The sequence below is a fragment of the Hippopotamus amphibius genome, chromosome 1, assembly GCF_030028045.1.
Source record: "Hippopotamus amphibius kiboko isolate mHipAmp2 chromosome 1, mHipAmp2.hap2, whole genome shotgun sequence".
NCBI classification, from domain to species: domain Eukaryota; kingdom Metazoa; phylum Chordata; class Mammalia; order Artiodactyla; family Hippopotamidae; genus Hippopotamus; species Hippopotamus amphibius.
Genome location: NC_080186.1, coordinates 121,210,454 through 121,227,769, shown reverse-complemented (window position 1 = coordinate 121,227,769; position 17,316 = coordinate 121,210,454). Strand labels below are relative to the sequence as shown.

Here is a 17,316-nt window from a genome sequence, read left to right as displayed (position 1 = left end):
TTTTGAATGAAGAACAAAGCATGCTTCCAACAACGTGAAGACTATCTTGGAAGAATACAGCTATAACACTGAATTGGCTTTGGATCCTTGATAAAATACTCAAGGTAGGAAACTATTCTAGATGGTTTGATTCTCTTTTCTTCATGATTAATTGTCACTATGCTTTCACCAAATTACCATTTCTCTTTAACTATGGAAAGGATGTGCATTTCTTTTGTCAGTGGATCCAATTCCAAACTAAATTTGAGACAAATTCATTAGCAATAACTTCAGAGATAACTGCGGGTAGGGTAGGGTATGGTACCCTCATCCCCTCCACACACACACGTTCAGAATCTGCCAAAAGTAGGAGATGCTGACATTCATGTTCTGCTGATGATGATTCACCAACTAGGTATTTACAACAGAATTAGGTAAACACTATGTAAGAAAGCACTAGCTTTGGAATTTGTATCACTGATTCTTTGCATTTTCAAAACGCTTCTGAACTTCACTACTGCTTTGAAAACAACCTTTCCGGGCTGTCCTGGAGAGAATATGGACTATTGTGTGAAGTCAGGCTGTTCTGCAGGTAGTATGATAGAAAAGATTTGTGTTTTGCACTAAGGAGATCAGCTACTAAAACAACTTCTTATTTTGAGTATATTCTTTTTTTCCTCCCCTTTGGGGAACTTAGTGAATCTTTTAGTTCCACAATCCATATAATTGCCTTTCTTATAGAGTTACTGTGAGGAGTCATGAGAATTTAAGAATCTTGGTGTGTAAATAGCTCTACTGGTGGAAGAAATTTTTCACAATAAGTTAGGGATAAACACCGGGACATATTGGGACCTAGTATTTTCTGACTGGGGGAGAAAGTCTTCTGAAACAGTCCAGAATCCCTCGGAAAGCTGCTTATAGAGGGAAAAGAAACAATAATCTGCAAGTGTGGAATTGGATACCAAGGAGACTCACACTGAGCATGGACCCTAAACAGCCTTACCTAAAGACCTCATGAGGAAGCCCGAGGATCATTTAGACACTGTCCCTCATAATATATCCTTAGGAAGGAAGAGAGAAGAACACTCTAGTCTACTTCTTAGGAGATAATTATTCACAGATAAGACAGTGTGGATACAATGAGAGAGGGAAACAGGAAAGATGAAAGGGTTCATAGAAAAGATTGTTATGTGACTTATGTATGACTATGAAAGAATAAAGGTCTTGTCAGGCCTAAGAGGACAAAAGAAACCAAGGGACCTATAAGGTAGAGTCCATATACTGGGAATTATTCATAGAAACATCTGTAATTTAGACCATTTTCCTACTGCCTCTTCTGACTCTCAGTGACCAGCAAGATTATACCCTTAGAATGCTTAATATTAGCCTGAACAAAACCTAAGGAACAGTGAAAAGTCTGTTTATCTCCATGCCCAAGGTCACGCTATACACTGCTGAACAACAAAGTAAAACAAAGAATGTTTATAGATTCAGCATTTTTTTAATAGTTAACTGACCCAGTGAAGATTTATTGGAAATCATTATCTTCTTAAAATGTTCCATCACACTGAGAACTACAGACTTATATAACTCATAGTCTCTTTCCTCAAGGAGAAAGCACTGATAAATGAAAAGAATACACCAGTAAAATTAAAACAGCTTGATTCCTATTATGGATGTGACACTTCATAGATACAATAAACTTATTTCTAAAATAGGTAAAATAATTACAGCTGCCCTACACATTTTATAGTTGTTCTAGGCACTTCACCTATATGGTGTAAAAAGAAAACTCAATAATATATGAACAAATTTGGCAAAATGCAGGCTATTCAAATGAGTTATGAAATATGTTCACATGTGGTTAAGGAAAAACATAGCTCAATGTCATATAAAGATGAGGGGAAAATTTTAAACATAAGGAAAAAATGTGGAATTTCAAACAGAATGAGATTAAATCAGATGTAGAACTATCAAGGAATATATAGAATCACTACTATGCATCTTTTTTGTATGCTGAGCTTGGCATTGAAGAAATGGACAAAATATCACTTGCCATTTGAACTATAGTTGCATAAAATGTCTGCTTTGTAACCCCATCTACAAACTCTAGTTTATCTTGATTTATCCTAAGCCTCCATAAATATACTACCATCCCTCGCTCTCTTCAGAGTAGAGGGAAGGGAGTTTGGTCTTTGTTTTCCTTTTCTATTTCAGGACATAACTACCTTCTCCAGGAAGAGATAATGACTTTGGGCTTCTCTTACAATTGTAATCCATTGTTCAAATATGGTCCCCAAATTCCTAAGTCAACTATCAAGCATCACTCATTAGCTACTTACAGACAATTTATAAGTGGAAGTTGCTATGTCAGATCCTGACTCTGTCTATTAACTACTAGTTAATATTTTTAGGGCTCAGAATCAGATCCATATCTAAATCACCTTATACACTTGAATTCCCTTCATCTGGACATGAATTATAGTATTTTCTGTTATTTTGTATTATCAGCCAATAAACTCCTTTAAAAAAATAGGTCAGAAAAAGCCATAAAGTAATCAGTAATTGGTTGCTTAATAAAGAAGAAACGAATGGAAAATCAGAAAAAGTATCACCTACATATACATGGTATTTTGCCAAACAAAATAAAAAATCAGTTGGTAATTGCAAATTTGATAGTTTGTTTTATACAAAACAAAAATTGCAGAGAAAAATGGAAAACGGAATATTTATTTGTTGTTTCTTTCGGATTTCAGATGTTCAAACAATGAAGATCAACCAGACAATCCTGAAAGAGTTCATTCTTGTTGGCTTTTCTCTTTACCCATATTTACAGACATTTCTCTTTGTGGTCTTCTTTTGCCTCTACCTTCTCACCCTCTCTGGTAACCTGGCCATCATTGGTCTCACTTGGGTGGACAGATGTCTCCACACCCCTATGTATCTCTTCCTTAGTGCACTCTCTTTCTCTGAGACCTGCTACACATTGACCATCATCCCCAAGATGCTCACAGATCTCCTGGCCAAGAAGAGAATCATTTCACTCATAGGCTGTGGCTTGCAGATGTGTTTTTTCTTGGGACTTGGTGGCACTAATTGTGCCATTCTCACTTTGATGGGATATGATCGTTTCCTGGCCATCTGCAACCCTCTCAGATATCCATTGTTTATGACCCACATGGCATGTAGAAAACTTGTGGCCTCTGCTTGGATTGCTGGCTTCTTTGTCTCTGTAATAGAGACTGCACTGATATTCAGGGGCTCTTTCTGCAGCCCCAACCTTGTCAAACACTTCTTCTGTCATATGAGGGCTGTTGTGAAGCTGTCCTGTCTAGATAGTGAACTCACAGAATTCATTGTAACAGTGATCTCGGTGTCAGGTTTGATGGGCACCTTCCTGCTCATCATCCTCACCTATGTTTTCATTCTTTCCACTGTCCTCAGGATCCCGTCAGCTGAGGGCAAGCAGAAGGCATTTTCCACCTGTGCTTCCCACCTCACAGTGGTCTTCATCCACTTTGGTTTTGCATCGATTGTTTATCTGAAGCCAGAAACATCAGGGGGAGATGACACACTTATAGCCGTCCCTTACACTGTCATTACTCCTTTCCTCAGCCCTCTCATTTTCAGCCTCAGGAATAAGGACATGAAGAATGCTTTCAGAAAGGTACTTGGAAAGACAGTTTCCTTGAATAATCTTGGATTATTGCTGCATGATTGAATGTCCACAGAAGTCAGTGAAGCACTTAACCTGTGACATCTGTACCATTTTCCCTTTTCCAGAGGTTGGCATGTGGGGATCAAGTGACTGAGTCTCGGACCTAAGCCTTAACAAACACTTAGCTTGTTAAGGAAGATATAGGCTACTGCCAATTCATCACTAGATGTCTTTCACCTTTGATGAAGTGGGATAAGCAAGATTGTGAAAAGAAAAAAATAACATCTATGACCACTATGGTAAAAGTTGATTTAAAATATCTAGAAATGTAAAGGTTGAAAAAAATGTCTAGGTAACATTGTGAGGCACTGTGTTGTGCTTCTAAGAAGATAATCATTTCCTATAGGAGATACACTATATAGAAATTGCTAACAGTCTATTTGTATGTTTATTTACATATATATGAAATACATATATAAAATTTATATATATAAAATTTGTCAAGTCTCATGCCATACTGACTATTAAAAGTTTTTAATAACACTACATGATCGTGTCCTTCCAATGACTATTAGATGCCAGCTTCTGAATATTTTGGAACAATGATTCAAATAAGTAAACAGAACAGTAGAGCCTACATGTTGTGTGACTGGGGGAATCCTTGGTTGAGGGCTGTAAATAATCCCTAGTTTCTTTAAGATGAAGGCAATAAAGAGCTAATGTTTAAACAAAATTTCCCAGTATTGAGTGGTTTGGCAGTAAAAGGTGTTTTGGCATAATTTTGGCAGACATACAATGCGTGGTAAAGGAAACACAGTGTCACATCTATAAATTACCCTAAAGAAAATACGAATATTCTGGAGGTTATATATCACAGATAAGTAGTAACTGATCTTACTGAAAATTCCAACCTAAAACCTGGAGACTTTTCTGAATCATTTCCTTAGTTCTGCTACTAATATGTCCTCTCATGAGGGACAGAAGTACTGCATTATGGGTTGGTGTATATAAAATGTATTAAAACTTCTGTCCATTTTTTAAATCAGGTCATTTGCTTTTTTGATGCTGAATTAAGACTTTTAAATTTAGTTAGGTCCCATTTGTTTATTTTAGCTTCTATCTTCTTTGCTCTAGGGGACAGATCCAAAAAGACTGCTATGATTTATGTCAAAGAGTGTTCTTTGTTTTCTTCTAAGAGTTTTATGGTTTCTGGTCTTACAGTTATGTCTTTAATCCATTTTGAATTTATTTTGTATATGATGTTAGAGAATGTTCTAATTTCATTCTTTTACATGTAGATGTTCAGTTCTCCAATGAGGACATGCAGATGATCCACAGGAACATGAGAAGATGCTCAATATTCCTAATCATCAGAGAAATGCAAATCAAAACCTCAAAGAGATGTCACCACACATCTATCAGAATGGCTATCCTCAAAAAGAACACAAATAACAAATGTTGACATGAATATGGAGAAATGGGAGCAATGGTATACTGTTGGGTTGGAATGTAAATTGGTGAAGCCACTGTGGAAAACAGTACAGAGGTTTCTCAAGAAACTAAAAACTATCACATGACCCAGTAATTCTACCGCTGGGTATATATCCGAAAAAACCAAAAACACTAATATAAAAAAATATGTGCACCCCAATGTTCATACTAGCATTGGTAACAATTGCCAAGATATGGAAGCAACCTAAATGTCCATCAATAGATGAAAGGTAAAGAAGATGTGGTATGTATGTATATAATGGAATACTACTTGGCCATAAAAAAGAATGAAATTTTGCCATTTGCAAAAACATGGATAGACTTAGAGGGTGTTATGTATGTTAAGTGAAATAAGTCAGAGAAAGACAAATACTGTTTTATATACGTAACCAAAAAAATACAACATAGTAACTGTGAATCACTATATTGTACACCTGTAACTTATATTATGCATACAACAACTTTACTTCAATAAGAAGAAAAAGAAAAACAGTACAGATAGTAAATCTTGGCAAACTCTTTTTGGATAATGGCTTTACACTGAAGAAAGAATTTAAAATATTTGGTGTTTAGAGAAAACATGCATTATAAAATTTCTTTGGTTTATGATGCTTTTTAAAATGAAATATTATGTTCAATGTTTTGGTGAAATATAGTTCTCTCTTTTTATGACTATAATATACTTAAGCTTATTTCCATTTATATTGTAAATATATGTTTAAATTAAATATAAAATTAGATGTTTTAGTTTCTAAAATATGATGTATGGGATTTGAGACAATTAATTTCCATTATATTGTATCCTCAATTATGTCTTACCTATGAATGCTTATTCTTTCTCATTTTAAAATCTTTTAATGTGGATTATAAAAAAATAAAATAACTGAACAAATCAACCCAAACAAAAATATACATATAGATACCTAGAACAAAGTAGTGGTTACCAGAGGAGAAGCAGTTGGGGAAGAAGGCAAAATGGTTGAAGGGGATCTATTATACGATGACAGATGGAAACTAAAATTTTGGTAGTTTGCATGTGGTACCGTATACAGAAGTAGACATATAATGCTGTGTACATTAAATTTATATAATGTTGTAAACCAATGTTTCCTCATGATCTCAATAAAAAGTAAATTGAAAAAAATTAAAATAAAACCTTGAAATAAAATGATTATTAGTGTTAGATCATTTGCATCTGCTCTTTGGACAATTAAATTATATTAAGCCGAAGATGTCTACTCTGGAAAATTAGGCTTTTCTGTCAGGTGCTCAGGTTTATGGAATCTTGAAAACACATCACCCATCAACTGGCAAAGATGTTCATTTCTGTGCAACACAATTCCTTCTGTCTGATGAAAAATCTGTCATTTTTCAAATTGTTTTTCCCTCATAGGTAAAGTGTTACTTTTTTCCTCACTGATTTCAAGATTTTTGCTTTGTCTTAGTTTTCAGAAGTTTGACTATTTATGCCTTGGTGTGGATTTGTTTTGGTTTTTCCTGTTTGGTGTTCACTCAGCAAAGAGAGTAGCTCACTATCAGCCTTCAGGGATACTAACTCCATACTCCTCCTTCTCTTACATCATCTCAGGGAAGGTGTTAGGACATGTAATCAAAAGGGTGAAAGCTTAAGCACCCCACTTGACCTTTTGTCACATGGGTGCAAGTGGGATCAGAATATTTTCTATAGTTTTCAGAGGTAGTAAAAATGCTACTCTCTAAAATTAGGTTTTCTTCTTTTTTGATAGGCTGCATGCTTCCTGGTCCTTTGACTAGAGGGAGCAGGGTTTTTGTTTATTTGTTTACTTTTATTGTTTTCAAAGACCTCTTCTCTAAGTTTTATGCATAATGCCCAGTTTTTAGTTGTAATCAGTGGGAGGAATGGAGGAAAGTAATTTTACTTCATCTTCTGAAAGCAGAGGGTCCTATTTTTGTCAGATCACTTTTATCACAGAGAGTTTCCTAAATGGAATGAGTAAAATCTGTAACTCAAATCTTTTCAAAATTAGGTAAACAGAGGGATAGATACATAGATAGCTAAAGCATTTTATAGGCTAAGTGGATTTTAATAAAAAATCTACTGAACCAGATGATTGAAATCAATAGTATTTTTTTATTTTCCCCAAACTTCTGAATATAGAAGTTTAGTTGAAGTGTTTATAAGTAATAGAAAAACAATTATAAATATACAACAATTATACAATACACAATTATAATTCACAATCATTTGATAATAACTGGAAAATTCTATCATGATAAAATTTTCACAACCTTTTCACAAAATTCTATCATGATAAACTTTTCACAAACTGAAAAGTTGAATGTTAATGATAGGCAATGATGTTTTTTGCATGTTCAGTAAATTTCATATCATTTCTTTTAAAAAGTCAAAAAAGGAAGTAAAAAGATTGTTCTCCAATAAACTATTAAGAATAACTTTCAGTGAAAGACCAGTAGGCTACTAATGATATATAACAGAAGGAATTCAGAGAATTGAGGTGTATTTATTTTAAAAAACTGGAATAAAAATAATCCTGATCAATATTTTGTTTTAACAAAAAAAAATTATTCATGGATATATTAGGTAATTTTTTAAAGAATCATTTTTTCAGGGATAATTTTACATAAAAATTTTAATTTTTAGACAATCAAATTTTCTCTTTTATAAAAACTGTACTAGAAACAACTTAAAAATCACCCTATAAACATTTTTATTGCAGAAAATTTTGATGAGATTATCAATTAAAAACATAAGTATATACGTATATATATCAACAAAGTTCACAGAGAAAATAAAAGATATGTTTTAAATGTAAGATGTATGATAACAAATTACTGTTGCATTTAAATTCCATTAAATTTTTTTTTTCTAAAATGAGCTACTGACTATATTAAAATATCAATATATGCAATGCAAGGGAATATTTTATATAGGGAGATTATCTCCCCTTATAAAGAATGGTCTGTATATAAAGAACATTTCCCAAAGAGTTCTTAAATGACTTGAGACAGTGGGAAAAGGAGTCTGGCTTGGCATTTTTATGAGGACTAGGGAGTGAGTGCAAGATGAGATTTCCTATTCAGAAGTTTTCATGGTTGGAGGACTGGCCTTTTTTATCAGCTTGCCCAGATGTGTGGCAAATGGGGAAGAGGAAGGAATATAAAGGTTTATAAATTGTCAGAAAACCAAAATATGGAGTCAGACTCTTTAATAAATTCTGCCAATAGCACCCTGTCTTGATTAATGTAGCCATAGATTAGGTGTTAATATAGTATGGAGTGATTATCTTCATTTTGTACTTCTTTTTCAAGAACGGTTATAGATATTCAAGGGCTTGTGACTTTCCATACAAATTATAGAGAGAGTAGCACAGACATATATATACTACCAACTGTAAAATAGATAGTCAGTGGGAAGTTGTTGTATAACAAAGGGAGTCCAACTCGAGGATGGAAGATGCCTTAGAGGACTGGGGCAGGGAGGGTGGGGGGGACTCGAGGAGGGGGGAGTCAAGGAAGGGAGGGAATACAAGGATATGTGTATAAAAACAGATGATTGAACTTGGTGTACCCCCCAAAAAATAATAAATAAATAAAATTTAAAAAAATAAATAAATCTTTCTAAGACTTTTAAAGACATTGTATTAAACCTATAGTGAAGTTGGGAATCAATTTTGTTCTTCTTTTTCTAGTTTCTTCACTAGAACTTAGATTATTTATTTGGGACTTTTCTCTAATGTAAACATTTATTGCTATAAATCTACCTTTCAGTACTGCTTTAGCTGCATCCCACAAGTTTTGATAAACTGTAATTTCATTTTAATTCAGTTATATGTATTATTTTTATTTTCTTTGAGACCCCCTCTATGACACATTGATTGTTTAGAAACTGATTGTTTAATTTTCATATGCTTATAGATTTTCCTACTGTCTTTCTGCTATTGATTTCTAACTTGATTCCATCAGATTGGAGAACTATAAAATCCTTTGTACAACTTTCATCTTTTTAAACTTCTTAATCTTTTTCTTGTGGTACAGGATGTGGTTTATCTTGATGTAAGGTATAAATGGGTTACCCTCCAGGCTCTGCTGGCAATGCTATTGTAGGCAGTCAGGACTGGCTGGCTGGTATGAGGTGGGACTGAGTTAGAATCTCAGGTCTGTTGACACTAGAACTACAGACAGTTTAGGGTCCCCACTGTCACTGGCTATGCTCTCCCTATTAAGTCCCTGCTGGTTTCCTAAACTTTTAGCTAGAAATAACTTTTACCTCTACTTTTTGCTTTACTTTTATTTCCTTTTGTTGTCTTTGCTCTTTCCCATGGACTGCTTTGGAGTAAAGTTTGCAGGGCTTTTCACATGACTCTCTGGGTATATGGGGGATAAAATAAAATATCTAGCAACAAACTATGATAATATTCTCCAAGTCCTGAGATTCCTAGCCAATCCATCTTATCTTTTCCATCTTTGAGTTATTTCATGATTGTGTGTTGAATTATTTACAAGTTTGTTTTTTTTTATTTAGAGGAAGACCAGAGAAATTTGAATATATGACATTTTTGTCTGAAACTAGAATAGATTAAACAAAAAAAAATCGGGAAACAGTTTACCAAAATGCCAATATATTTTTATATCCCCAAAGCAGTGTATGAGTTACAGTTCTTCCAAATCATCACCAAGAGTAGTATGGCCAATATTTTTTTTTTTTAACTTTCAAACATTCTAATCATTCAGTAGTAGAATCACATTATGCTTTTAATTTGTATTTCCTAATGACTCATAATACTGAGCATCTTTTCAGGTGCTATAACCCATCAATATATATTCTTTAAGTGTTTTGAAAACCTCAGTGTCTATCTATCATCTATCTATCTATCATCTACCTATCTAACACCTATCTAATAGTTTTGTATATGTTTATTTAAACAATTTTATGTAGTCATTACATCAATAGAAGCATTGGACCACAATAAGATATTTCATCTTAACCACTAGAATACATCACTTCTTATTTTAGAAGTCTTCTCCATGGAACCTTTTCTGACTACTCTGTTATATTTTCTCTCATCTTGTCTGACCACCGTTTGAGTCCTCAGCACACTAGAGCATAATTCACTTTACATTGGCACTACCTTCATTCTGAAACTGAGTGTCCCTAAAACCAAGTTCCACTGCCAAGTTTATGTATAACTTCTCTATCCATAACTTTATTCCCTTTCTTGTCCTGCACTTTTCCCTCCTCAAGATTGAGGAATATCAAAGAAAAGGGGGCATTGTAACCAAGCAGGACCTATGGGTCCTTCACAGGAAAGACATACCCCCACACACAATGTCCTCTGCATGCCTCCTGTTTTAGAAAAGCTTTACTCACCCAGGTCTCCCCTGAGTCACAAAAGGTTGGCTCAAATGTTAATACTTGGAAAAATGTGAACATGTAGTAAAAAAAAAAAAAAAAAAATTAGCAGTTGGGCCAGGAGAACTGGCGACAATTTCAGTAATATGTCTGTCACAGGATCTTTAATTCCTCCCTGAAGGACGTAGATAACAGTGTCTGACACTTATTCCTGAGTTGATTTGCAGACACTAACCCCCCCCCCCAGGTGAAAGAAGTTAATTGCATGATCACCGTGAGCACTCTCATACTGGCTGGAGCCTGAGAATTGATGATGTTGAACCCTGTGACATACCCCGTTACTTCATCATCAACCAGTCAGATAATTGTGCACAAGCTGATCATACAACTTGCAACTCTTTCCCCAATTTGCCTTTCAAAACCCTTCCCTGAAATCCACCAGGGATTTCAGGTTTTTCCAACATTAGCCACGCATACTCCTAGCTTGACCTTGCAAAAGATGCTGCACTTCCCTTCTTCACAAGCTGGGGTCAGTAAATTGGCTTTACTGTGCAGAGGCCAGCAGACCAAAGTTTGGTTCTGTAACATATTTTTCACCAAAGTTTAAATCCCTGTAACAAGAAACCATTCCTCATACTTTTCTGAGTTCTCCCATAGGCCGGTCTTTAAACACTTAAGCCCTTCAACCATACCCAGGGAAGGATTCAGTGATTAGAGGAAAAGTATTTATGATGAGTGGAAGAGTGAATTGAATGAGCATTAGGGATGTAATTCACTCTGCTTCCTACCAAAACAAAACTTATGGTGTAGGAGGAAGCCTTGGTTACAGGCAGAATATGAACTCTACAAGTCGTAAATCCCCAGAGATTCCCAGAAGAGTTTTACAAGTCACATGTTACACAAAGCCCTGCAACTAATGAGAACAAATTACAAAGTTGAGAGAGAAAGTTCTCTTTCTCACTCTGATGAAAAAAGAGAAAATCCCTGAGGGTCTCCTAACCAGAGCCAAACCTCTAGAGCTGAGGAAGCTCAAGCCCTCATAATTGTCAGACAATATTTTTAAAAGGGTAAAGGAAAGGCTCTAACCCACTGTAATTTAGTGAGTGTTGGAAACTGATCATAGCACGTGTGGCCTAGCCTCACACCTCATGTCAAAAAACTCTAGAGCAATAGAAAACTGAAGTACATAAAGTCAGGACCTCTTTTTTCACTTCCAAGCTGGGGAAACTTAGATGCAGAAGGAACAGGTGTTTTCCTGATATCACTAAAGTAACAGTGACAAGATTAAGAATCCAGAGTCTTTGACCAGTGATTTTCATACTAAGTCAATCTTTGCCTCTTTTGAGTGAAAAACAAAGCGTGCTTCCAACAATATGAAGACTATCTTGGTAGAATATAATGGTAACACTGAATTGACATTGGAGCCCTGATAAAATACACAAGGTAGGAAATTATTCTTGATGGTTTGACTCTCTTTTCTTCATGTTTAGTTGTCATTACATTTTCACCAGTTACCATTTTTCTTTGCCTTTGGAAAGAGTGTGTATTTCTTTTTTCAGTGGATCTATATTCCAAATTAAATTAGAGACACATTGATTTAGAGACAGCTTGAGTGATAGCTGAGAGTAGGAAGAATATAGTATTCTCACCACCACCCCCAAATATACATATTCAAAATAAACCAGAATAAGGGGAGAGTCTGACATTCAGACTCTAGTGCTATTGATACACCAAGTAGTTATTTAGCACAGAAATACAGAAGAAAGATAAGGAAAGACCTTTCTTGGAATTTGAACTGCTGATTAACTGCATATCAAAATCCTTCTGACTCTTACTATGGCTTGGCAAAAAAGCTTTCTGGGCTGTCTTGAAGGGAATATGGACTACTGTGTAAAATCCTTCTGTACTGCACATAGTGTGTTAGAAAGAGTTTGGGTTTTGTTTTTTCAGCTAGGATATCAGGTATTGTTTTGAATATGTATATGCAAAATATATATTATATGTAAATAATATAATAAATATTAATATATATTTATATTAATAAATATATAAATCATATATATTATCCCCCTTTGAGGTACTTATTTAATCCTTTAGTCTCACAATCCAAATAATGGCATACTTTGAAGAGTTATAGATTTACTCTGAAGAGTCATGAGAATTTAAGAAACTTAGAGTGTAAATTGCTCTATTAATAGAATTTTTCACAATGACTTAAGGATAAACAGAGGGGCAAATTGGGAGTTTTTATTAGTATTTTTTGACTGGAATAGAAAGTCTTCTGAAGCAGTGCAGAATGTTTCAGGAAGCTGTTTATAGGGGAAAGTGCAACAATAATCTGAAAGTGTGGAATTGGATCCCTAAGAGACTCACACTGAGTTTGGATACTAAAGAGCATCACCTAAAGACCTCATGAGGAAGCCCAAGGATCATTTAGACACCGTCCCTCATAATATATCCTTAGGCAAGAAAACAGAAAAATGCTGTCTTTTCTTTGGGAAATAATTACATTTAAGAAGGTGTGGACACAGTGAGAGAGGGAAACATGAAAGATGAAAGCATTCATAGAAAAGATTAGGTCATGTGACTCATTTGTAACTATGAAAGAATAAAGGTCTTGTCAGACCTAAGAGGACAGAAGAATCAATGGGATTTCAATAGGACCTATAAGGTATAGTCCATAGGTTGTGTAAATTCTGGAAATATTTATAATTTAAACCATTTACCTGTTACATCTTCTGACTCCCAGTGACCAGCAAGATTCTACCCTGAGAATGCTTATTCTTAGCCTGAACCAAATCTAACAGTGAAAATTCTGTTCATTACCATGCCTGAGATCACATTTTATATTCTGTTGAATAGCAAAGTAAAACAACAATTGTTTATAGATTCAGCACTTTTTAAACAACCTACTCATCAAAGATTTATTGGAAATCATTGTCTTCTTAAAACGTTTCATATTATCACCCTGAGAACTACAGATTTATATGACTCATGGTCTCTTTCCTCAAAAAAAAAAAATAGCATTGATAAATGAAAAGAATATACCATTAAAGTTAAGCAGCTTGATTCCTGTTACAAATATGACACTTCATGGATACTATAATCTTATTTCTAAGATAAATAAAATAATCACAGCTGCCCTACACATTTCATAGTTGTCCTAGGCACTTCACTTATATGTTGTGAAGTGTAAACTCAATAAACATATAAACAAATTTGGTAAAATGTAGGCTTTATAAATGAGTTATTAAATATATTGACATGAGGTTAAGAAAAAAAACAGCTCAATGTCATACAAAGATGAGGGAATATTTTAAATATAAGGAAAAACAACATGCTACAGAATTTCAAGGAGGATGAGATTAAATCAGATGTAGAATTATCAAGGAATATATAGAATCACTAGAATTTATTGTTTTTGTATGTTGAGCTTGGCATTCAAGAACTGGGTAAAATATATTTTGTTACCTGAACTACCATACACATACTCTAATTAATCACAATTTAATATAAGGGTCATTGAGAATTTTTTATCTTTTCTCCTTCTCTTCAGAGTAGAGGGAAGGGAGGATGTTCTTAACTTTAATATTTCAGAATCTAACTCTCTTCTCCAAGAGAGGTAACAACTTTGGGCTTCTCTTACAATGTAAGCCATTGTCCAAATGTGGTCCCCAAATTTGTAAGAAGTCAACTATCAGCTTTCACTTATTAGCTATTTACAGACCACATTATATGTGGAAGTTGCAGTGTCAGACTCTGACTTTGTCTGTTAACAGCTTCATAGTACTTTCAGGGTTCAGAATATGATTCAAATTGAATCACCTTATGCACTTTTATTCCTTTCATCTGTACATGAATTAAAGTATTTTCTGCCCTTTTTGGAATTACCAGCCAAAAAAATCACTAAAAAACATTCTAGCAAAATTCATAATAATTAATCAGTAATTGTTTGCTCAATAAAGAAAATCAGATGTATGTAAAACTAGGAAAATAAATCATCTCCATACACAATGTGTTTTCCTAAATTTAATACAGTTGTAATTGTAACTGTGATTATTTGTTTTATACACAATTAAAATTGCAGAGAAAAATGGAAAATTGAATATTTATTTGTTGTTTCTTTCAGATTTCAGATGTTCAAACAATGAAGATCAACCAGACAATCCTGAAAGAATTCATTCTTGTTGGCTTTTCTCTTTACCCATATTTACAGACATTTCTCTTTGTGGTCTTCTTTTGCCTCTACCTTCTCACCCTCTCTGGTAACCTGGCCATCATTGGTCTCACTTGGGTGGACAGATGTCTTCACACTCCTATGTACCTCTTCCTTAGTGCACTCTCTTTCTCTGAGACCTGCTACACATTGACCATTATCCCTAAGATGCTCGCAGATCTCCTGGCCAGGAACAGAAGCATTTCATTCATTGGTTGTGGCTTGCAGATGTGTTTTTTCTTGGGACTTGGTGGCACTAATTGTTTCATTCTCACTTTGATGGGATATGATCGTTTCCTGGCCATCTGCAACCCTCTCAGATATCCATTGCTTATGACCCACATGGCATGTAGAAAACTTGTGGCCTCTGCTTGGGTTGCTGGCTTCTTTGTCTCTGTAATAGAGACTGCACTGATATTCAGGGGCTCTTTCTGCAGCCCCAACCTTGTCAAACACTTCTTCTGTCATATGAGGGCTGTTGTGAAGCTGTCCTGTCTAGATAGTGAACTCACAGAATTCATTGTAACAGTGATCTCGGTGTCAGGTTTGATGGGCACCTTCCTGCTCATCATCCTCACCTATGTTTTCATTCTTTCCACTGTCCTCAGGATCCCGTCAGCTGAGGGCAAGCAGAAGGCATTTTCCACCTGTGCTTCCCACCTCACAGTGGTCTTCATCCACTTTGGTTTTGCATCGATTGTTTATCTGAAGCCAGAAGCATCAGGGGGAGATGACACACTCATAGCCGTCCCTTACACTGTCATTACTCCTTTCCTCAGCCCTCTCATTTTCAGCCTCAGGAATAAGGACATGAAGAATGCTTTCAGAAAGGTACTTGGAAAGACAGTTTCCTTGAATAATCTTGGATTATTGCTGCATGATTGAATGTCCACAGAAGTCAGTGAAGCACTTAACCTGTGACATCTGTACCATTTTCCCTTTTCCAGAGGTTGGCATGTGGGGATCAAGTGACTGAGTCTCAGATCTAAGCCTTGACAAACATTTAACGTAGCCTGTTATGGAAGTTGTCCAACGACTTCTACCATCTCTCCCTGCAGATTTTAGGCTTCTACCAGTCAACTAGCAGATGTTCTGCACCTTAGATAAAGTGGGAAAAGCAAGACTGTGGAAGGGAAAAACAACACCTATGATCACTACACTAAGAAATGGCTTAAAATATCTAGAGACATAAAAGTTTAAGAATTTTTCTAGGTAATGTTGTGAAGTATTGGTTTGTGCCTCCCATGAGATAAACCATTTCTGATAGGAGATACATTATGGAGTAATTATCAGCTGTATAGTTGCGCATATTTGAATTGATATTTTTTATTCCCATGCTATAACAAGTATTAAAAGTTTTTAATAACACTGTTCATGATAGTGTCTTTCAATGACTGTCTGATGCTAGCTTCTGAATATACAGAATGTTTCAGAACATTGATTCAAATAAGTAAACAAGGCAGTAGAACCTGTATGTTCTATGATGGGGAAATCCATGCTGAGGGCTAAAAATAACCTCCATTTTCTATAGGATGAAGCTATTAAATGGTAAATGTTTAAAAAACAACCATATGATCCAGTAATCCCACTACTGGGCATATACCCAGAGAAAATCATAATCCAAAAAGAAACATGTACAGTAATGTTGAGATGGTGAATATTCACTAAATTTATTGTGGTAATCAATTCATGATATATGTAAAGCAAATCATTATACTATTGGCCTCAAATAGTGCTGCATGTCAATTATATCTCAATGTAATGGAAATAAAAACAAAAATAAACAAATGGGACCTAATGAAACAAAGCTTTGCACAGCAAAATAAATCATAAATAAGCCAAAAACGCAACCCTCAAAATGGGAGAAAATATTTTCCAATGAAGCAATTGACAAAGGATTAATCTCCAAAATGTACAAACAGCTCATGCAGCTCAATAAAAAAAAAAAATCAAAAATGAGTGGAAGACCTAAATACACATTTCTCCAAAGAAGACATACAGACAGCCAACAAACACATGAAAAGTTGCTCAAAATCACTAATCATTAGAGAAATGCAAATCAAAGCCACAAGGAGGTATCACTTCACACCAGTCAGAATGGCCATCATCAAAAAATCTAGAGACAATAAATGTTGGAGAGGGTGCAGAGAAAGGGGAACCCTCCTGCACTATTGGTGGGAATGCAAATTGATACAGCCACTATGGAGAACAGTATGGAATTTTCTTAAAAAACTAAAAATAGAACTACCATATAACCAGAAATCCCAGTACTGGGCATATATTCTAAGAAAACCACAATCCAAAAAGAAACATGTACCACAATGTTCATTGCAGCACTATTTACAATAGCCAGGACATGGAAGCAACCTAAATGTTCATCAACAGATGAATGGATAAAGAAGATGTGGCACATATATACAATGGAATATTACTCAAACATCAAAAGGAATGGAATTGAGTTATTTGTAGTGAGGTGGATGGACCTAGAGACTGCCATACAGAGTGAAGTAAGTCAAAAAGAGAAAACAAATACTGTATGGTAACGTATATATATGGAATCTAAAAAAATGGTACTGATGAACCTAGTGGCAAGGAAAGAATAAAGATGTGGACGTAGAGAAT

The 17,316-nt window shown here is 35.0% G+C and overlaps 1 protein-coding gene and 1 pseudogene across 2 annotated transcripts; both read left to right on the top strand.

Annotated features, from left to right (window-relative positions):
- The first annotated feature begins 2,692 nt into the window (after positions 1-2,692).
- On the top strand, positions 2,693-3,700 carry LOC130838535 (olfactory receptor 10X1-like). The gene has a single exon (XM_057711810.1). It carries the CDS (start codon positions 2,693-2,695, stop codon positions 3,698-3,700), a length of 1,008 nt encoding a protein of 335 aa, XP_057567793.1.
- A 10,871-nt stretch (positions 3,701-14,571) lies between these two features.
- Positions 14,572-15,579, top strand: LOC130838482 (olfactory receptor 10X1-like; annotated as a pseudogene). Its single transcript, XR_009049682.1, has one exon. The product of XR_009049682.1 is annotated as an olfactory receptor 10X1-like (transcript).
- The last annotated feature ends 1,737 nt before the right edge of the window (positions 15,580-17,316 follow it).